This window comes from Scyliorhinus canicula, chromosome 25 (assembly GCF_902713615.1).
Source record: "Scyliorhinus canicula chromosome 25, sScyCan1.1, whole genome shotgun sequence".
In the NCBI taxonomy this organism is placed as follows: Eukaryota; Metazoa; Chordata; class Chondrichthyes; order Carcharhiniformes; family Scyliorhinidae; genus Scyliorhinus; species Scyliorhinus canicula.
In genome coordinates this window covers 2126987-2150391 of record NC_052170.1, presented here as the reverse complement: position 1 = coordinate 2150391, position 23405 = coordinate 2126987, and the positions used below count along the sequence as shown (strand labels likewise).

At 47.3% G+C, this 23405-nt stretch overlaps 1 protein-coding gene across 1 annotated transcript in view; it reads right to left on the bottom strand.

Moving 5' to 3' along the window:
* LOC119956995 (hemicentin-1-like) overlaps positions 1-23405 on the bottom strand; it is a 339271-nt gene that overhangs the window by 226487 nt on the left and 89379 nt on the right. Inside the window, exon 13 of the mRNA XM_038784579.1 lies at positions 20568-20840. Coding sequence (XP_038640507.1) covers positions 20568-20840 — 273 coding nt within the window. The remainder of the gene's footprint in view (positions 1-20567; positions 20841-23405) is intronic.

Below are 23405 nucleotides of genomic sequence, written 5' to 3'. Positions count from 1 at the left end.
GGGGGGTTTGTGTTGATACTGATCTCAAATCCAGTTACAATTGCTGCCAAGGAAACAAATCACAGTAAATCCCGAGATATTGGACCCATTCAATGTGGCATTTATTGGGAGTAACTCCCCAAGGTACAAACACATTTTAAAAAATGACCCCAATAAGCAGTCCCCCCTTTTTAAAAAATATTTTTATTCTCCTTTTTCACATTTTCTTCCAAAATTTACACCCACCAACGAACAATAAACATTAATGAAAACATTGTCAATCCCCTTATCAACAACAATGATCCCATCTGCCCACCAAACCCCCAAACATTAGCCCGCATGTTAACACAAACTAAATCATGAAGGAATCAGGAAACAGCCACAGTCACCATTAACACATACAGTCCCCCTCCCCTCAACCCTCCCAACACCCCCCCCCCTAATATTCAAAGTAATTCAATTCTTGAAAGTGCATAATGAATAACACCCATGAATTGTAGAACCCCTCCATCCTTCCCCTCAGTTCAAATTTGACCTTTTCAAGCAGGTCCCCCCCGCCATGCCAGGGCACAGGGTGGAGAGGTTGATCTCCACCCTAACAGGATCCGCCTTCGGGTGATCAACGAGGCGAAGGCTCCATCTGCCTCCGCACCCGTTTCCAACCCCGGCTGGTCCGACACCCCGAATATGGCCTCCCGAGGGCCCGGGTCCAGTTTCATGTGCATCACTTTAGAAACTGCTCTGAAAAACCTCCTTCCAGTAATCCTTTGGACAGGACGCAAACACATGAAAGTGGTTTGCGGCCCCCCCCCCCCCCCCCCACGCAATGTTCACACACATCTTCTACCCCCTCAAAGAGCCGGATTATCCTCGTCTTTGTGAGGTGTGCTCTATATACCACCTTCAGCTGTATCAGCCCTAACCTTGCGCACGAGGTGGAGGCGTTTACTCTCTGGAGAACCTCACACCAGAACCCCTCCTCCGTACCCTCTCCCAGCTCTTCCTCCCACTTTGCTTTGATCCCTTCCAGTGGTGTCTTCTCTCCCAAAATAGCCCCATAAACCGCCAACACTGCCCCCTTCTCCAGTACCCCTGTTGTCAGCACCTCCTCCAGCAATGTGGAGGCCAGCTCCACCGGGAAGCTCTGTATCTCCTTTCTGGCAAAGTCTCGAACCTGCATCTATCTAAACATTTCCCCCTGGGCCAGCCCATATTTCGTTCCCAGCTCCTTCAATCCTACAAACCGACCGTCAAAAAACAAATCCGTTAGTGTCCTAATTCCCTTCTCCTCCCATCTCCGAACATTTCCATCCCACCTCCCTGGCTCAAATCTATGGTTCTCCCGAATAGGCATTTCCCTTGACCCTGCCCCCAACCCGAAGTGTTGGTGAAACTGCCTCCAAATTCTCAATGAAGCTATTATTACCGGGCTCCCTGAGTATTTCCCCGGGGCCTTCGGGAGAGGCGCTGTTGCTAGAGCCTTCAATCCTGACGCCCTACACAAACTCTCCTCCATTCTGACCCACTGGGAGTCAAGCCCTCTGACCCAGCTCCGTACCTTCTCCACATTCGCCGCCCAGTAATAATACATCAGGTTCGGAAGACCCAAACCCCCTGCCTGCCTTCCCCTCTGTAGCAGCACCTTTCTAACTCTGGCCACCTTCCCTACCCATATGAACATCCCTTCAATCTCTTGACAAATGCCGTTGGCAGGAAAATCGGCAGGCATTGGAAAATAAACAAAAATTGCAGCAACACTTTTATTTTAACCGCCTGTACCCGACCCGCCAGTGACAGAGGGAGACCATCCCACCTTGCCAGATCAGCTTTCACTCTCCCCACCAAACTGGAAATGTTGTACCTATGGAGCCCCCTCCCCCAAATCCCGAGCAACCTGCACCCCAGGTATCTAAAGTGAGTCCCTGCCTTACGGAATGGCAGCCCCCCCACCCCTGCCCCCACCCCCTGGCCGAGACACCACAAAATATTCACTCTTGTCTAGATTTAATTTGTACCCCGAGAAAGACCCAAACACCGGAAGCAGCTCTAATATTCCCCCTATCGACACACTTGGTTCCGACATGTATAACAACAGGTCATCGGTATATAAGGACAACCGTGCTCTACCCGCACCCCCCCCACCCCTCCGCACTATCCCTTTCCATACCCCCAAACCTCTTAATGCGATGGCCAATGGCTCAATGGCGAGGGGGGACATAGGACATCCCTGCCGAGCCCCACGGTGGAGAGAAATGTACCTTGAACACTCGCCTCAGGTCGTTATACTTTACCCAGTCCAAACATCATGGTCCAATCCCAAATCGCTCCAGAGCTGCCATCAAGTACCCCCATTCTACCTGGTTGAACTCTTTCTCAGCATCCAATGCCACAACCACCTCTGTATCCTTCCCCTCCGCTGGTGCCATAACCATATTCAATACCCTCCAAGTGTTGAAACAGCTGCCTCCCTCTCACAAACCCGGTACCTTCGGGAGGCACTCCTTCAGCCGACCTGCCAGTACCTTCGCCAATAACTTTGCGTCCACGTTTAAAAGTGATATGGGCCTATAAGACCCAAACTCCGTCGGATACTTATCTTAAGTAACAGGGAAATCAATGCCTGCCCCAAAGTTTGTGGCAACACCCCCTTCCTTATCGCCTCCTCAGATATCCCCACCATCAGCGGTGCCAGATTATCCTTGAATTTTTTATAATATTCCACCGGAAACCCATCCGGCCCTGCCACCTTCCCCGACTGCATCCTCCCAATCGCATCCTTTATCTCCTGCTCCACTATTGCTCCTTCTAATGTCGCCCTGTCCCCCTCCCCTAACCTCGGGTACTCCAACCCATCTAGAAATTCCTGCATCTCCCGAAATCCCCCAGGTGGCTCTGACCTGTACAACCTCTCATAGAATTCCTTAGCAACCTTGTACTCTGATCTGGAGCTACCACCAACTTCCCTGCCGTCCAGCACCTGGACAATTTCCCTTGCCGCAGCCTCCCGACGGAGCTGACCCATCGGTCAAAGCTCGCCTGTAGTTCATTCCTCCTTTGCAACTTCACTGGGTCCCCATGCTCTGCAAAACTCCAATCTACCTCCAACATCTCATCTATTACCCTCTGCCGCTCCAACCTCTCCTCTTTGTCCACCCTAGGTTTGAACGAGATCACCTCACCCCTCACCACCGCCTTTAAAGCCTCCCAGACAACCGCCTTCGACACCTCACCCGTACAGTTCAAATCTACATATTCCTCAATTACTTTATCAATTTTGTCACAGAACCCTCGGTCCCCCAACAGTTCCATATCTAATTACCACCCCGGCCTCTGCGCTATCCCCTTCTCCAGTACCATATCCACACAATACGGAGCATGATCTGATATTGCAATTGCCAAGTAATCCGACCCCTTAACCCCAGCCAGCAGAGCCTTCCCCACCACCAAAAGGTCGATCTGCGAGTATACCTTATGGACTGCTGAGAAAAACGAGTACTCCTGCTCCCAGAAACTTCCAAGGGTCCACTCCCCCATTTCCACCATTAGCCCAGCCAATACCGTCCACTCCCTGATGAGACCAGCGAGCATGGCCCCAAAAATTGCTTCACAGCTCCAGGGTCCCAGGTTCGACTCCGGCTTGGGTCACTGTCTGTGCGGAGTCTGAACGTCCTCCCCGTGTCTGCGTGGGTTTCCTCCGGGTGCTCCGGTTTCCTCCCACAGTCCAAAGATGTGCAGGTTAGGTGGATTGGCCATGATAAATTGCCCTAGTGACCAAAATTGCCCTTCGTATCGGGTGGGGTTACTGGATTATGAGGATAGGGTGGAGGTGTTGACCTTGGGTAGGGTGCTCTTTCCAAGAGCCGGTGCAGACTCGATGGGCCGAATGGCCTCCTGCACTGTAAATTCTATGATAAAACACCTTCTTCACGAATTCCATAACATCCCAATTGGGAGCATATACACTTACCAGCGCCACTAGCCTCCCCTCCAGCACCCTGTCACAATAACATACCCACCCCCCCTGATCTACAACCGCATTCTCCATCTGGAACCCTACTCTTTTGCTGACCATTACCGCTACCCCTCGAGCCCTTCCGTTAAATCCACAGTGAAACACCCAGCTAACCCAGCCCTTTTGAAGTCTCACCTGTTCCTTCACCCTCAAGCGCATCTCCTGCAGCATTGCTACATCGTCCTTCAAGCTTTTAAGATGCACAAGCACCCTTGACAGGACCTCCCAACCACCTCACGTTCCACGTTACTAACCTAACTGGGGGTCTCTCACCCCCCCCTTCTTATCCACCATCATCATACCACCGGGCCTTGCCCCATGAGCCTGACCCGCCCCTATCCATTATTAACATCGAACCCCCTCCCCCCTCCCAGAATCCCCCACTCAGTATCGATCCATTCCCCTCCCCCCCCCGTAGGCCCATTGAAACCTGCTAACCATGCTCCAATCTTCTCAACCCTCCTCTCCACCCTCACCCCCCGTAGGCCCATTGAAACCTGCTAACCAGGCTCCAATGTTCTCAGCCCCCACCCCCACCCCCGTAGGCCCATTGAAACCTGCTAACCAGGCTCCAATGTTCTCAACCCTCCTCTCCACCCTCACCCCCCGTAGGCCCATTGAAATCTGCTAACCAGGCTCCAATGTTCTCAGCCCCCCCCCCCTCCCCCCGCCCCCACCCCACGTAGGCCCATTGAAACCTGCTAACCTAGGCCCATTGAAACCTGCTAACCAGGCTCCAATGTTCTCACCCCCCCCCCCCCCGTAGGCCCATTGAAACCTGCTAACCAGGCTCCAATGTTCTCAGCTCCCTCCCCCCGTATGCCCATTGAAACCTGCTAACCAGGCTCCAATGTTCTCAGCCCCCCCCCCCCCCCCCGTAGGCCCATTGAAACCTGCTAACCAGGCTCCAATGTTCTCAGCCCCCCCCTCCCCCGTAGGCCCATTGAAACCTGCTAATCAGGCTCCAATGTTCTCAGCCCCCCCCCCCCCCCACCCCCTGTAGGCCCATTGAAACCTGCTAACCAGGCTCCAATGTTCTCAGCTCCCTCCCCCCCCCCCCGTAGGCCCATTGAAACCTGCTAACCAGGCTCCAATGTTCTCAGCCCCCCCCCCCCCCCCCGTAGGCCCATTGAAACCTGCTAACCAGGCTCCAATGTTCTCAGCCCCCCCCCCCCACCCCCTGTAGGCCCATTGAAACCTGCTAACCAGGCTCCAATGTTCTCAGCTCCCTCCCCCCCCCCCCCCCCCCGTAGGCCCATTGAAACCTGCTAACCAGGCTCCAATGTTCTCAGCCCCCCCCCCCCCCCCCCGTAGGCCCATTGAAACCTGCTAACCAGGCTCCAATGTTCTCAGCCCCCCCCCCCCCACCCCCTGTAGGCCCATTGAAACCTGCTAACCAGGCTCCAATGTTCTCAGCTCCCTCCCCCCCCCCCCCCCCCCCCCCCGTAGGCCCATTGAAACCTGCTAACCAGGCTCCAATGTTCTCAGCCCCCCCCCCCCCCCCCCGTAGGCCCATTGAAACCTGCTAACCAGGCTCCAATGTTCTCAGCCCCCCCCCCCACCCCCTGTAGGCCCATTGAAACCTGCTAACCAGGCTCCAATGTTCTCAGCCCCCCCCCCCCCGTAGGCCCATTGAAACCTGCTAACCAGGCTCCAATGTTCTCAGCCCCCCCCCCCCGTAGGCCCATTGAAACCTGCTAACCAGGCTCCAATGTTCTCAGCCCTCCTCTCCCCTCACCTTCGTTCACTAGCCGACTTCAGTTAGTTGGCACAGGTGCCTCCCCCCCCCCCACCCCCCGGGCAAGGCTTTCTGTCCTCTCCCACCTAGTCCCAGAGGAAAAAGAAAAAGAATCCAACCCATACAACTCAATATGATAACATATAACCGTCGCAACAAAGACTGTCAATCAAACCAAACAAAAACTCCCGTAGCCATTTCTGCTCCAAGGAAAACAATCCCAGCCTATCCAATTGTAATAACCCTCACAGGACCCTTCGGGTCGACCTGATTGAGCTCCCTCACTGATGGGTGGATTCCTAACAGCTGGGGCTCGTGAAATCAACCCTTATAAAGCGGTTGGATTGGTAGTTTAATAAGGACACAGGAAGTCCAAACCGAGTAAAAGTAAGGACAAAGTTTTATTTACAACCAGTAGATTTACCCTCCTCAGTAGACCCTACTGGGTACTTCTCAACTTGGTGCCTTACTGGCCGACCTTACACTGGTTATTTGAGATACCCCTCAAAGCGGGAGAGCTGATACTCCATAAGGAACATGGGGATGACAAGCATTCCTACCCCATCGGCCCCGAGCGGTAAATTACAGATAGGCCCAGTTGGCACCTCCATGCTGTACGCCATGTTGTGGCCTTATCTTTTCGTTAGAAATAAACTATTGAAACACTTTCACGGGTCTCCTGAAGGTTCATACCAGTCCTTCTTGCCAGTTAAAATTCTCCCATCCAGACAACTTGCTTGTAACTATTTTCACATCCTCTCTCTTGAGAGGATCCGCATGGTAGCACAGTGGTTAGCACTGTTGCTTCACAGCTCCAGGGTCCCGGGTTCGATTCCCGGCTTGGGTCACTGTCTATGTGGAGTCTGCACGTTCTCCCCGTGTCCGTGTGGGTTTCCTCCGGGTGCTCCGGTTTCCTCCCACAAGTCCTGAAAGGCGTGCTGTTAGGTGAATTGGACATTCTGAATTCTCCCTCTGGGACCCGAACAGGCGCCGGAATGTAGCGACTAGGGGATTTTCACAGTAACTTCATTGCAGTGTTAATGTAAGCCTACTTGTGACACTAATAAAGATTATTATTATTATTGTGACCACATCGTGATTGAAATGCGGTGACCAGCACTATGGTATTCGAGCGGGCATGAATGGGAATGCGCAGCCCAGGCCGCTTGTAACCCCGTTTTATACGTGGGGAGCTCCACCCATCAGAACTCCCCATTGTAGCCAGAGCGCCATTTTTAAATAGCATCGGAACCTCCAAGGCCCCCCAAACAATCCCCGACTTCCCACAGCCCAAATACACTATGGGAGGGTCCCCACAACCCCAGGCAACCTCGGCCCAATCACATGCATGCAATAAATGCCAGCTTGGCACCTTGGCAGTGCCAGGCTGGCACCACCCTGCCCAAAGGCCAGGCAACTGGGGGCCTCCTGTAATGAACTCCAATTGGCTTTATTGGTTGGCCAATTGGAGTATGAGCTCCCTCAATGGTAGCTCATTGAGGGGGGCCCATATAAGCACCTGTGTAGGCTTTGTGAGCCAGTCTTGAGTTGACTGGACTGCTAGCAGCACTGTTTGTAGCTGCTCCTGTAATATCGTTATTGTAAATAAATATTGGTGTGGTGACGGAACTCCTGCTTCCCGTGGATTACTACACCTCCAATCCCCTGGGAGACCCCCACAATTGCCATTCCATCTGCTGAATTCTCTGAGTCTCAGGTACCTCGGGAATCTACACATTACCGTGAGGCTGACTGTCTTGCTCTAATATGCAGATTTGCCAAAAGGTTATCCTGCCCATTGAGGGCGGGATTCACATCGCAACATCTCACCAAATGGTGTTGGATCTAGCGAGGCGTGGTGAGCAGGGTCGATACAGAGAGTGCGCGGCCCCGCATCACCGCGCAAGCTGCTTTTCCGGAGCAGTGTGGGTGGAATTTAATGGAAAAGTTTCGAAGTTCCTTTGTGGTGGATTTTCAAGGGTGTTTACCGCCGGCTCTGCCGGCCAGTTCCCCATCGCTATTCATTGACAGTTAGTCACTTTATTGGGCCTGGGGAGTTTCTCACTGGTTTAGCCCACTCCTGCCCGATGATCAGAAATCTCCGCCTGAGGTCAATGGACCTTTACATGGCCCGCGTCTCGCCCGTACGGGGCAGAAGAATCCAGATCCCTTATTTTTTATTCATTGGGGAGTTGGACTCAGCGATCGGGTCACCATTTGAACGGGTGTCCCAATCTCAAAGGGAGCTTGTGCATACCCTTCCCCCCCCCCCCCACCCATGGGCAATGTCACCCCCACACACATGGATGCTACCCCCCCCCACCCCCCACCCAAGTGAGGACACCCTGCCATGGGGTCGCTGGGGGCCTCCCCACTTCAGGCTTCACCCCCAAGCCCCCTTACAGCCCCCCCCCCCTCCAGGATCCCCACCTGTCATCCCCCCAACGTCCCAGAGGCTCCTACTTACCTGCCTTGCACCTACCCACCCTTCAACCTCACCCCCCCGCACCCTCCTTTCATGAGCATAGCCCCCCCCCCCCTTGGGCCCTGACCCTTGGCAGTGCAACCCTGGCACTTGGGCACCCTTGTATTGCCAACCTGGCACCTTGGAAGTGCTCCTTCCAACCTAGCAGTGCCATCTGGGCACTTTGGCAGTCCAGGTGTCCACTTTGCAGGGGAAGTGCCAGGGTGCCACCCTACCCTAACCCTAACCAACCAGTGAGCTCCGATGGCCTTGGACACCCTCCCTCCCCAGGTGACATTTCCATGGATCAGTACTGAACACTTCCGGCTGCAGCCTCTCTGGGGAGGCCAGTGGATTCCGGATGAGGCCTCCCACGGGTTTCCCAGCAGCCATGGTGCCTCACGGGACCTGCCTAAGTGCCGCAAGGCAACGCATTCAGAATCCTTCTGGTAACCACCCACCACATCGCTAACCTGCTCAACTCCTTTCATTTGGGGTTTTCTCATTTTTCGTGCAGCTGAACCCCCCCCCATTAATTTATATCACTTACTTTGCAGGCTGTTTCTGGTTTTCTCCCACTCAGCTCCCGATGGAGGCATTTGATAAAGTCCCATACATGAGACTTAACTGAAGTGGAAACCCAGGAGTTGAGGGCAAATTATTGACATCGTTGAGTGGCAGGTGACAGAGAATGGGGGATAATTGGTCATCACTTTAATTGACAGGAGGTGACGAGTGGTGTACCACAAGGATCTGTCTTGGGGCCTCAATCATTCACACTATTCATTAATGACTTGGACTATAACACCAGAAGTCATTTATCCAAATTTTCAGATGATGCAAAGTGAGGCAGCATTGTGTACAGTCTGGATGATTGCAAGGAGATATTGGCAGACCAGGTGAATGGGCAAAATTATGGCAGATGGATTTTAATGTAAGCAAATGTGAGGTTATCCATTTTGGACCAAGAAAGGATGGAGCTGAGTACATTCTGAATGGAAAGAGGTTATGTACAGTGGATATTCAAGGAGACTTGGGGGTTCATGTGCATAGATCCTTAAAATGCCAGGAACAAGTGCAGAAAATAATCAAAAGGGTGAATGGAATGCTAGCCTTTATAATACTAATAATAATCTTTATTTTCACAAGTGGGCTTACATTGCAATGAAGTTACTGTGAAAATCCCCTAGTCGCCATATTCCAGTGCCTGTTCGGGTACACTGAGGGAGAATTCAGAATTTCCAATTTACCCAACAGCACGTCTTTCGGGACTTGTGGGAGGAAACCGGAGCACCCGGAGGAAACTCACGCAGACACGGGGAGAAAGTGCAGACTCCGCACAGACAATGGCCCAGCCAGGAATCGAACCTGGGAACCTGGCACTGTGATGCCACAGTGTTAACCATTGTGCTACCAAGCTGCCCACTATATCTCGAGGATTGGACTATAAAGACACAGAGGTTATGCTGCAGCAACACTGGTTAGACACCCCTTGGAGTCACTGTGAGCAATTCTGGGCACCACGCCTTGGGAAGGAGATTTTGCTCCTGAGGGCCTGCAATGTAGGTTTACAAAAATGATACTTGGATTACAGGGGATAAGTTACAAGGAGAGATAAGTCAAATTAAACCTGTTTTCGCTAAATTTAGAGGGTTAAGGGGTGATCTGATCAAAGTCTTCAATATATAGGCAGCACGGTATCACAATGGTTAGCACAGTTGCTTCACACCTCCAGGGTCCCAGGTTTGATTCCCGGATTGGACCACTGTCTGTGCGGAGTCTGCACGTTCTTCCCATGTCTGTGTGGGTTTCCTCCGACAGTCCAAAGATATGCAGGTTAGGTGGATTGGCCATTCTAAATTGCCCTTAGTATCCCAAAAGGCTGGGTGGGGTTACGGGGATAAAGGAGATAGGGTGGAGGTGTGGGCCTTAAGTAGGATGCTCTTTCCAAGGGCTGGTGCAGACTCAATGGGCTGAATGGCCTCTTCTGCACTGTAAATTCCATATTAACAGGGAAAGACGGGGTGGATAAAGATAAACTATTTCCACTGGTTGGAGATTCTAAAACTAGGGGTCATAGCCTAAAAAATAGGACCAGACTGTTCAGGAGACGTTGGGAAGAACTTCTTCACTCAAAGGGTGGTAGAGGTTTGGGACTCTCTCCACAGACAGCTGTTGTTAATGGAGTTAGGTCACAGATCAGCCATGATCTCATTAAATGGCAGGACAGGCTCGAGGGGCTGAATGGCCTACTCCTGATCCTATGTTCCTGCATTCCTATGATTTGAAGTAACTCATAGCAAGCCCCGGCTGAGAGTTACTCTCTATTGAGCAAGAAATCCAGAGCATCTGTCGGCGTCTGTAAGCTTTGGAAAGTTGCAGCCAGAAAGCTTTGAGTGCTTTCAATTGTCATGTGGTGAAAAAATTGAAATACACATTGCCTGGATTAACTTTCACTTGGCCTTGAGACCTCTGCAGAACCCCTGTCCGTCAATTCATCCAGTCCATGGCCATTACATTAACTTTGATCAAACACCCCTATGGTGGGGAACTCAACAAGTGTAGAAATAAGAGAAAGATTCCAAAGGCCAGGTATGTCCTCTTTCACATTATTGAAAGAGGAATACCAGGATCTCAGCCTGCTGTAGCCAGTTGAGACCAGTGAAGAAAATCAGGAAATCTCAGGGCAATGGGAGCAGACTTGATCTAAAAAAAACAGCTTTTCATCTGCATTAATTGGCGGAGAAAATATCAGTGTCCCAGAAACTAACCCATCATTCCCACTCCAGTGTACCAGGATCTGAAATATGTAAGCACAGGTCTTTCTTTCTTTCAAAGGTCCTCTCGGAAGAGCAACTCTTGCTCGGCCTCCAATTCTCTCCTTCAGCAAACATGCGGTTGCCCAGGATTAGAGATGCAACCTACAGGATGTACCCACCACTCTGGACTCCTTGAGGACTCTGCACCTCAGAGCCACTCGCACACACAAAGGAAATGCAAGTATAGCGACCTGGGAAGACAGTCAGTGGGAAAGGTAGGATGGCTTGTGTGCATTTACTATCGTTGCAGCAGAACAGAACGTGCGCTAATGTTGTACTTCCTTATTTATAGAGGTTAATGTCACACACAAAACGTGCCGAAAGAAATGATGGTTTATCTACAATTGTCTGTTGTACATCCAGGCAACAGGTGAAAATATACCCCAATACAAGGTACAGTCGAGAAAACCTCTTCCTTTACGAGCACACAAAACAATGAATATGGCCGAGATAATAGTCAATGTGAACAGACTGAAGTACAATGATCACAAGGTAAAATTAACATTATATATTCACCAGCTACTGTAGATCTGAGTTTAGGTACATTTTTGAATGCACAAATATCTTGACTTCCCGCCTGCTTTCGTTTCAATTCTATCTTGTTCATCAGCAGGTTGATAGAAATATAAAACTGCCAAATTTCTATTTCCTGTCATTAAACTGAAACCATGCAATACAACAGGAAACCAATAACGGTCAATTGGAGAATAAAATGAACAGGTATAACGTTAACGGCATAGATGCAAATACCATTTAATACTATTTGAGGCTATGAAAATAATAAAAATTTACTTATATTTTAAAACTCTTTGCCTACCTGTTGCAATGGAAAGTAATGTGAAAGGCCATTTACACTCAAACGGTGACATTAGTCTAAAATTCATAACGATTGAATATCAAAGAAATATGTTTTCTGGAATTACAACAAACCTAAAAGCTCAGAGCCTTTAGAGTGTTTGACTAAAGCTGCAGTAATTCCCTAGCATTATATCAACTTATTCACGGGGTAACTGAAAGCTTGCGTTGACTCGTGTCAGTTTAAGCAGCATCGAACAACCCTTCCGGTAAGTAACTTCAAACTGGCAGAATGTAGGGGATTTCGACACCCAATCTCTTCTTTGTATCTTTCAAAAATCTATACATATTTAGTTTCTGTTTCGTTGGGTGTTCAGGGGCGTTATTCACGGCTAGTCTATTTTCTCTAAGTACTCAAGACTGTTAAAACTATTCTTATGTATTTACAACACAATGTACTGGTTGAATGATCTGGACTATTCAGGCAGACTGTAGTGGGACAAAATATCATATTTTACAATATTTCCCCAATATCACTGGGTATACTGTGAAACAGGCTTGTGTGTGTGGGTGTGCATCTGTGTGTGTGGGTCTGACTAATTTAATTAGACTGAAGACTGTTAGACTACAGGTTACAAACATCAAAAAGGGGTTAGGTGTGAAAGCAAATATTTTGAGGTGAAGATGAACAGAGCTAAGATTGGACACCAATGAGCAGTGTGAATGGAAATTTATATTAGGAAGGTGGATCAAGGCAGCCTTGAGGAGGAGTTTATAGAATGTATCCGCGATAGTTTCCTAAAACAGTATGTAATCAAGCCTACGAGGGAACAAGCGATCCTAGATCTGGTCCTGTGTAATGAGACAGGATTGATTAATGATCTCATAGTTAGGGATCCTCTCGGAAGGAGCGATCACAATATGGTGGAATTTAAAATACAGATAGAGGGTGAGAAGGTAAAATCAAACACTAGTGTTTGTGCTTAAACAAAGGAGATTACAATGGGATGAGAGAAGAACGAGCTAAGATAGACTGGGAGCAAAGACTTTATGGTGGAACAGTTGAGGAACAGTGGAGAACCTTCCAAGCGATTTTTCACAGTGCTCAACAAAAGTTTATAGCAACAAAAAGAAGGACGATAGAAAGAGGGAAAATTGACCATGGATATCTAAGGAAATAAGGGAGAGTAGGCGACGATCACAGGCCAGACCACTGTGGGCCTCCCCCCTCTCCTGGGGTCGGATCCCCCCACGCCCGCCTGAGAACCGCCCCTGAACACTCACCTACCAGGTCCCACCCTGCGTGAGGTGAGTAATTCACGCCAGCGGGACTGGCCAAAAATGGACGGCCCATTGGGACCTGGAGAATTGCCCCCGACCGGCGTGGTGGGAATCCCGCCGCCGCCCGACAAGTGGCGGGGGGGTGGGAGAATCCCGGCCATTGTCTCTAATTAAATACTCTGCTGGGAACCCTCTGAATATAAAAGCCCAAACCTTTACGGTGCTTTAATTACACCTCTGGCTCCCAAAAAGCCTAGCTCTCTTACAAACCAGAATTTTAAAAAACACGATTGCAGGAGTCATACACATACTAACCCAGTCTTTTAATAAGCCTAACCCAACCCTTACTACACCAAATACATAAAATACAATGGGCGAACCCGCCCCACCACCGCTGCCAGCGAGAACAGAGAATTTGGCACTCAGCCAAATTACAATCTACAATGGCCGGGATTTTCCCACCCCCGCCATTTTTCGGCCGGCGGCGGGATTCCCACCACGCCGGTCGGGGGCCGTTGATAGCGGCCCCCCCCCCGGCAATTCTCCGGGTCCCGATGGGCCGTCCATTTTTGGCCAGTCCCGCTGGCGTGAATGACTCCATTCACTGCAGCAAGACTGGAGAATCCCGCCAGCAAGAACGGAGCAAGAATTCCAGCCACTATATCTGAAATTCCTACATTGATCACAGTGAAAACGGCAGCTTCTCTGCAAAAAGTGGGATGAGATTTTCAGTCCAGTTTCTATCCTGTCCTTTTTTGTGAACACGTTAGTCACTCTTTATTAGACCCACTTCAGTTAGAACAGATGTGGGGTGTCAGGTGAAGCTGTCGTGGAGGAATGAATATTGGTCACTGAGGTCAGGATCTGCTGTACAATCCTCAACTTCTGCATCTGCAGAAATTGGATTCTGTCAGTATTGGCAGAAGCTGAACCCAGAATAACTGGGCTTCATTTATTCAGTTTCTACTTTGTTCCAATGTTGGTTTCAGCCAAGAGTCAATAGTCCTGTGGCCAGTTTGAGATTGCAGCTATGAAAGATCTGTGGGAGCTCTTCTCATTGTCTTGGAATTAAACCAATTCTTTGTTCCCATTACTTTACAAGAAAGAAGAAAACTCCCAATTTATCATTTCCTATGATTTGAAATTGTCTAATAATAAAAGAATTACAGGAAACAATACAATATAAATTACACAATTTATACAGTTCGGTAACTGTCAGATCAGTTAAATAATACTAAACAATGCAGGACGTTCTGCGTACTGCTAGCTTAAACCACATGGAAAGAGAAGGAAGAAAGGGATGACTTAAAGCACGCTCTGTCTTTACAGTTAGAGAATGCTGGAGTCGCTGAACGCCTCACAGCGCCAGGGACCCAGGTTCAATTCTTGCCTCGGGTGACTGCTTGTGTCGAGTTTACACATTCTCCCCGTGTCTATGTGGGTTTCCTCCGGGTGCTCCGGTTTCCTGCCACAGTCCAAAGATGTGCAGGTTCGGTGGATTGGCCATGATAAATTGCCCTTAGTGTCCAAAGGGTGGGTGGGGATACAGGGCTAGAGTGGGGATTGGACCTAGAAGGATCGGCGCAAGACTTGATGGGCCGAATGGCCTCCTTCTGCACTGTCGGGTTTCTATGATTCTATTACTTCCATGACGCTCCAGGGATTAATTAGTATTTTAGTGATTGGTACAGAAGTTACAAAGTTCCAGTAGGAGCAGTATTGATGGGGCCAAACATTCAAAACTGGACAGAACACGTTTCCTGTGGTTGGTAGATGCAAGATGGCAGGCTGCTTTACAGTATAGCAAGGCAGCGTAATTGATTCTACCAACTAGAGGGCCATGCCTCATCACTCCCACTTTCCCCACTTTTGCTCTGACAAAGGAAGTTAATTTCTTTGCCTGGATTCCTGAAGTGTAATGTTCCAACCATTAAGAATTTGATAGGTTGAAGGGTCCTTTGCCCGGGAAGTCCAGTCAATTCTGCTGGTCAAGCCAGACATATCAAATGTAGATGTCCATAGTATAAATCCCAGTGAATTTCATTTCTGCAGCCCACAGGGTTATTGGTATCTCTTCAGAGTTAACATGGGGAAATCACAGCCAGACATGGAAATCACAGCCAGACATGGAAATCACAGTCAGACAGTCAGACATGGGGAAATCACAGCCAGACATGGAAATCACAGTCAGACATGGAAATCACAGCCAGACATGGAAATCACAGTCAGACTTGGAAATCACAGTCAGACTTGGACATCACAGTCAGACATGGAAATCACAGTCAGACCTGGAAATCACAGTCAGACAGGGGGAAATCACAGCCAGACTTGGAAATCACAGTCAGACATGGAAATCACAGTCAGACATGGAAATCACAGTCAGACATGGAAATCACAGTCAGACATGGAAATCACAGTCAGATATGGGTAAATCACAGCCAGAGATGGAAATCACAGCCAGACATGGGGAAATCACAGCCAGACATGGGGAAATCACAGCCAGACATGGAAATCACAGCCAGACATGGGGAAATCACAGCCAGATATGGAAATCACAGCCAGACATGGAAATCACAGTCAGACATGGAAATCACAGTCAGACATGGAAATCACAGTCAGACATGGAAATCACAGTCAGACATGGGGAAATCACAGCCAGAGATGGAAATCACAGCCAGACATGGGGGAAATCACAGCCAGACATGGAAATCACAGCCAGACATGGGGAAATCACAGCCAGACATGAAAATCACAGCCAGACATGGGGAAATCACAGCCAGACATGGGGAAATCACAGCCAGACATGGAAATCACAGCCAGACATGTGGAAATCACAGCCAGACATGTGGAAATCACAGCCAGACATGTGGAAATCACAGCCGGACGTGGAAATCACAGCCAGACATGAAAATCACAGCCAGACATGTGGAAATCACAGCCAGGCGTGGCTTCAATCATTTTCAAGACTTCTTCCATGTTTTTAAATTTAGAAGTCAGCTATGTGGCTGTCTAGATATGTTATAAAACTGTAGAGTGTGTGTTCTTAACCCCTGGCACTGAATTCAACCTTGAGATCATGGTTATGGAAACTTTCCGATCAGGGTCTCACAACCACTGAATAGTACAACAAGCTCCAGGGGCTAAATGGTCCACTCTCTATTAATTGAAGGAATAAACCCCAATGGTAAGGGGATTAAAATTCGGCAAGAAGCCAAGCACGGATGAGTTCTTCAAGAGTTACAGCCGGAGAAGGTAACACATATAGAGGGAGTGAATTTGTGCACAGTTCTCCTGTTCATCAAAGGATAGGGGCAGGAGAAACCACCATACAAACTCAAATCTATTACTTTTCCCCAAAGTGGTTGGAAATAATGTTTCTAAATTGATAATTCTTATTTCTCCATCTTGTCCTTTGCAGCTTATGGTTTTAATTCATGATATGGATTTCCACTGGGAACTTGTGGATTGTTGTTCGGCTTTGCATTTTGTAGTTTGTATTTTCCTGTTTTCTTCGCATAATTGTTCAAGTAATAAATGATGGCTCCTGTTGCAAAGACAAATGCAGCCACCACTGATCCACTGGCTGCAGCTATGATTGCTGTTCTATGCGTAGGCTCGATCACTGTTCGACCTGTGGGAAGAAATGGAAGTTGAATAAAATGATTTGTAAAACTCTGTCTAATTTTTTAAAATAATACAATTTGATGAGCATTTTAATCTGCTGATATTTTATTCCCTGCATGTTCAAGGGTAACTATGGTCGCGATTCACTGGAAAGTTTTGTTGTAGTGAGCGGGACTTGCCGCGTGTTTCCCGGTGCGCGGCCCAGCGAGGTGGCAAAACTATTCAAGGTTAATTGGTCCACTTAACTAGGCCTCACCAGCTTCCTGCCCCGAATGCCGGCTGATTGGCCGGGACCGCGCTCGCCAACTCCCCCCTAACAAGGTCAAGCTGCACTTGCTCAGCCAACCCCAGCCCCAGGAGACTGGCCCCAAGATTCATGGGTGGGCCATGTGATACCTCGCCAGCAGGGTGGCACAAAATTGTGATGGGGGTGGGCACAGAACTTGATGGCATGCATGTGAGCCAGGTCCATGGGTGGGGCTTGGCCAAGGGGTTGGGACTGTAGCTGAAGTGCGCTGTGGGTCCTTGGTATTTGCTCAAACACCAGAAAGCAAACCAGTTTTTTTCGGGCAGAGGTGACAACAAATCAACTCCAGAAAGACAAACAAAAGACGATGTCAGGCAACAAACGTGGTTCAACCAGTCGAAAACCAAATTGTCTGAACTTGCAAACAATGATACCTGAAACTCTGGGATTAGAATTATGATTTTTGATATGACATTGTACATGTTATGCATAAATGCATTCTTGTACATGTATGTATCAAATGTTTGAAAGTATTTCCAATATTTTTTTCAAAGAAAGGGGGATGTGGCATTATGTAGAATGTCTAGTGAAGGGGTATCCAGAGATGAGACCTCTTAAAACTGAATAGCTAGGATAACACTTGAATAGTTCTACATAAGTTAGTTTGTTAAGGAGTGAGATTAGCCTTACAAAGTATACCCAGTAATCACTATTAACCATTAAGCCTTTATTTTTAGGACATAGCAGAGATAATCATTTAAACTCTTGCTACAAACAGTGGCCACAATGTATGATGGGATTTAAGCTAGCTAACTTGCCCATGTTTTTGAGACAAACGGGACTGTGAGGTCAGCAAATACACGGTCAGCTCAGTAAACAGTTAGTAGTGCCCCCAATATCCTGTCCTGGACAATCCATGGAGTAAAGAGGAGGCCAGCTCTGGCATCCTGCCCCTGGATGAACAATGAGGTGGACAGGAACTGACTGCTTTACTAGGATGGCAATGTCTGAAAAACAGCGTTAGAATGGACACAAGATCCTGGTAAACAACAGGTGACAGGATGGGGTTAAATCATGAGCTGATCACAAGTCATCATTTTGTTTAAAGTAATTTTACTGGATAATATAGAAGTGACAGCTCCAAGGATAGGATCAAGTCCAACTGGGGTGGGCTATTGATTTTTGGAAAATGCAATAATTGATGCGTTTTTATATCAGTGTTAGGCAGATTGATCTTGGCATTGATCCAGATCTCTCTCTGTGTACAAGCTTGGAATAATAAAGCCGTCTTAACCAGGTTGATGTGTCTGTTGCTCTGTTTATTAGGCTAAGCCATAACTATGAGGGAGGAACCCCATGTAAAAGCTGGCTCAATACTCAGGCCTTGGAAACGCTCCTACATCTGGAATATAAAGGATAAATGTAATATCATAATTGACCACTAGATGGAGCTAGATGCAGAACTATATAAAGCAATGACTCTCAGGCTTCTGGAAGAGGGCTGGGTAGAGTGCAGAGGAGAGGTCTAGACAGTGCATAGTTATAGATAGAGTGTAGAGACTAGTAGAGTGTAGATTGTAGATTACTATAGGAGTAAGTGGTAGAGCTTTAATAAGTAGTGTAATAAATGTTAGCTTTGTTATTGAACTTCTGTGGTTTTTGTGAACATTATGACATCCAACTGATAATAAGAATCGCAAAAAACACTGTGGGTTTTAAAATGAGATTCCAAGGATGTCCAAATTGTCCTCTTCAAATGTGGAACTTACTGTGAACTTGCAGAGTCACAGAGGAGTTTGTGATTGGTTTTCTGCTGTCCAAGCCCAGGTCCACTTCTGCCAAGCAGGTGTACTCCTGTCCATCATCTGACACACTTGCAGTGAAACTGAAGACATTCCTCAATCTTAGATCTTCATCAGGGAGACCTGGTTTTCCTGTGGAATTAATCTGAACAATCTCACTCCCTCTCAGCCATGTGAGGATGAGTTTATTGTTTGGATAGACCCTCGGACCAATGCACTCCAGACTATACCTTCTGTTAACTTCCAGCACTCCCGGAGGTGAAGTTATGTTTATCTCTCGATCTGTTAAAGGAGAATCACAATTAACAGAATTCACTGAAGATTGTACCTGTACTACTTTCATCAATAAACATTAATAAAAATATATATCAAGACAAACACTTCATACTGAACCAGGTTAGAACACACATCTTCACAAGGATCAGCATAGGGGTTATTTAGGACACATCGATTGAGGAGCTAGATTTTCCGTGAAATGAAGTTGACGTCAGGATGGAAAGCATAGTGATCATAAAGACACCTAAGTTATTTTCATGAACTGAATTAATTTTATTTACACTACTTGATTTTGACACTTATTCCAATGGTAAACAAATATATTATTAAACTACACTCACTGACACGATCTCTATATTCTAACTCTACAATAGCTCTACAATGCACTCACCTCCAGTCTCTACTCTCTCAAGCTCACTTCTCAGAAATCTAAGAGTCAGTGCACTTTATAGTACTGTCCCTTAGCTCCCTCTAATGGCTAGTTTTAACATAACATTAACTCTTCACATGCTGTACATTTGTATAATGTCACAACCTCTATCCTGTATTCAGTCCCAGGTTCGATTCCCGGCTTGGGTCACTGGCTGTGCGGAGTCTGCACGTTCTCCCGTGTCTGCGTGGGTTTCCTCCGGGTGCTCCGGTTTCCTCCCACAGTCCAAAGATGTGCAGGTTAGGTGGATTGGCTGTGATAAATTGCCCTTACTGTCCAAAAAGGTTAGGTGGGGTTACTGGGTTACGGGGATAGGTTGGAGGCATGGGCTTACGTGGGGTGCTCTTTCCAAGGGCCAATACAGACTCGATGGGCCGAATGGCCTCCTTCTGCACGGTAAATTCTATGATTCTATGAGTGAACTGAGACAACACCATTATGGATCAGTGTGAGTTGGACCTGGATTAGTGTCAGCTTCAAATTGCAACTTGATTTTGAAGAATATAGTGCAAAAATGTAAAAATTCTGTCACTATCCCAGGAAACTATTGTATAGCAGAGTGTGGAATGATGGAGAAACTTTTGCACTATATTCTTCATACCGGGTAATATTAAACCAATCCCAAATATTTCCTTCAGTCTGTCGGATCCCTCTCACTCTGAACCATATGACAAGTTGTGATACCTAAGTGGCTATTTGATCTTTTCTTGGACTTTGAGAAGGATTACGATGGATGCTCGATCTTGACGCTCGGTGATTTTGAATTGTTCTCCCCCCCACCCTTTGATTTTCTCATTAATCTGGGAGTCTAATTATGTGGGAGCTTCGGGAAGAATTTCTTGTTACAGTCTGTGGTCAATCTACATGTTCCCTGAATGCGCTGACATGGCTTATGCAACTTTGTAACATTTATAAATAGGAAGCCAAATTGTTGAAATGGATTGATACAGGGAATCTTTGTTAATTTGCAAGATTTTAAGGTTAAAAGGTGCACTTGTGTACTGATTTCTGCACCTTGATAAATAACCCCATTATAAACTACTGATTTCTCTCTCTTCTGTTTTTCCCGCACTCCTCTATTCAGAAGAGTTTTTACTTACTGTATACGGTCGGATTGTATTCGCTCACATTGATCATCTGATTGCCAAACGCTTGGCATTTTACAAGACATGTCACTTTCACAGTCCATGACTGGATACTTGAGAAAGAAAGTGCTCGCCATTGAGCATCATGTGATTCCTGATAAGGCCGTATTGCTTCCAATATTATTGTATTATTTGTACATGTTGTACTGCAGTTCGCTGTCAAAGAGTCTCCAAATGCCACAGCTGGGGGGTTCACAGTGATCTGTTCCTCAAATCCAGCAATAATGTCTGTCGAGGAAACAACACATAGGAATTGTAGGGATTTGGAATTAGTTTAGAAGAAGTACAATTGTGAACAAATCCCCAAATCTTTTAAAAGTGTAAATATTGTTGAGGATGGAAAATCGAAATCAAAACGACAAATTCTGGAAATAGTCATCAGTTCAGACAGCATCTGTGGAGAGAAACAGTTTACAGCCAATGACCTTTCATCAGAAGTGGACCAGTTCATTGTTTGGCTCTTTCATTTGAATCTTAAATTGCTTCAGTGCATTTCTGACCAAACAGGATTATGAAGACTCAAGTGGCGTCTGTGCCCAGGGTGCAGGAAGGCATTGCACTATGGAGAAGGATGGCCAACGTCATTCATTCAAACCTCCAAATCTTCCAAGAGGCTTTCAAACAAACTGAGCAGACCCCTGGGAAAGAGGCATCACGTTACCCACACATTTCATAGACTTTGTAGAATTTACAGTGCAGAAGGAGGCCATTTGGCCCATCGAGTCTGCATCGGTTCTTGGAAAGAGCACTCTACCCTATCACCATAATCCAGAAACCCCAATTTTGGACACTAAGGGCAATTTATCATGGCTAATCCACGTAACCTGCTCATCTTTGGGCTGTGGGAGGAAACCGGAGCACCCGGAGGAAACCCACGCAGACACGGGGAGGACGTGCAGACTCCGCACAGACAGTGACCCAGCCGGGAATCGAACCTGGGACCCTGGAGCTGTGAAGCAACTGTGTTAACCGCTGTGCTACCGTGCTGCCCGAAAGCTTTCAGCATCCCTGTGTTTCTTTCATTCATCAGTCTGGTAGCTGCACTGAACCTTCTGCTTCAGCCTCGGGTGGTCACCTGAGAGACATCACACACTACCTGTAAAATTGTAGAGTGGTTTTCCTTCCTGCTCTTGGTGATGAGAGGGTGTTTCAATGCAGTGCAGACACCTTCATTTCAGGGATTCCTCAAAGCCTTTCTCTCTGCTGCCTGGCCACGTGACAAAGCTAAAAAAGTGTGTATGTACAAACGTCCTCCAAAAGAAATTCCCCTCTATCTGCTCGTATAGAGAAAAAAATCATTTATTTGATGACAGGTGAACTTTGGCCACAGTGTCATGGTGAAAGAGGAGAGGGTTTGAGATCTGCCAGTGGTGGCTCAGAGTTGGCCAATTTCAGCTTTTTGAGAAATCAACTTTAATGATGCAGAGCCCCGCATTGGAACTCCCAGCGCTTGGCGCAGCTTTGAAATTCCCTGGTGGGGTTACTATCTGGCGCGCTGTGTCTTCCAGCAAGATGCCCAATTGCTCAGCCCTACAACCTCCATTGCTCTATCGTAATGGGCGAGGGTGGAATATTGAAAAAGACCGTCCTTGATCTTTGGGATGTAGGTGGTCTGAACAAGGAGGAGGGATTGAAAGTTTATAGCAGGTCAAAGTTCAGAACCAAGGGTGAAAAAAGGCTTGAAAAAGAATCTTTCTAAATTGTGAAAAATCAATAAACAAAGTTTACAGACTCTTCAAATCTCCCAAATCATTCACCCCTCCATTGATTAAAATTACAGAAGCTGTGGTTTACAATCAGGTAGCTTCGGACTGAAAAATAGAACCAGTGTCTATACACATAGACTTAAAGATTAAATGGATTACATTTTGAGCTACAACAGTCTCATTAACACACAAAGTCTCTTTTAAGCACATAAGGTGACTGTGATCAAATACACACACTGCTCTGAACCCAAGTTAGTGGATTTTTCCTCAGAATCCCCACAGATGATTGTCACATGAGAGTTTCCAAGCTGTATTCCCAAAAATACATTTTACAATCTTCTTCACAGGCATGCTTTCAATTACTGGTTTGCTGTCAAACATCCAGTCCAGGTTTTCCAATTTACACTTTTAAACAAAGCTTCCATTCTGCTTTTAACAGCCGTACCAGTCCAGGATTTTACACCATCCCTATAGGATTTCTTTGTCCTGACTGCTGTACAAACTGTTCACAATTGCTTCAACTCTCGATTCCCAGACTCCAAGAAAATGGCATCAAATGTTTGATTTACCTCTGCAATCTGCTTTTCCACTTGACATCTGCTTATTGCAATTGTCTCTTTAACTCAGAATACGTTATTTACTTTTCCTTGAATTCTTCTGAACAATACCTTGGTCTGGGTTCTCTTAATTTCAGTCGCCTGAAGACATTCATTCTCTACCAATTCCCTGGTCATCTGGACTGTGGTTATTTGGGAAGCTTGCCTCTTTGCAGCTCCCGTCCTGTCCAGCTGCTTCTTCTGGCAGAGTTGAGAGATGTTCACTCCCTGGTATCTTGTATCCAATTGCAAAATATCTAGCTGTTTTAGTAATAATAATAATATTATTATTAAAACTAAGAACAATAAAACTTTTTTTCCTCTAATTGCTAAACAACCCCTTCACACTACTGATGGCCTGTTTACTCTTCACCCCCCAACCTCCCCCCAGCCCGACCACAACATGGGAGGATTCCCCGGCTCCCCAGCACCCACTGCAGGCAACCCCGGCACGTTGATTGCACGCCCGCAAAAAATGCCAGCTTGGCATC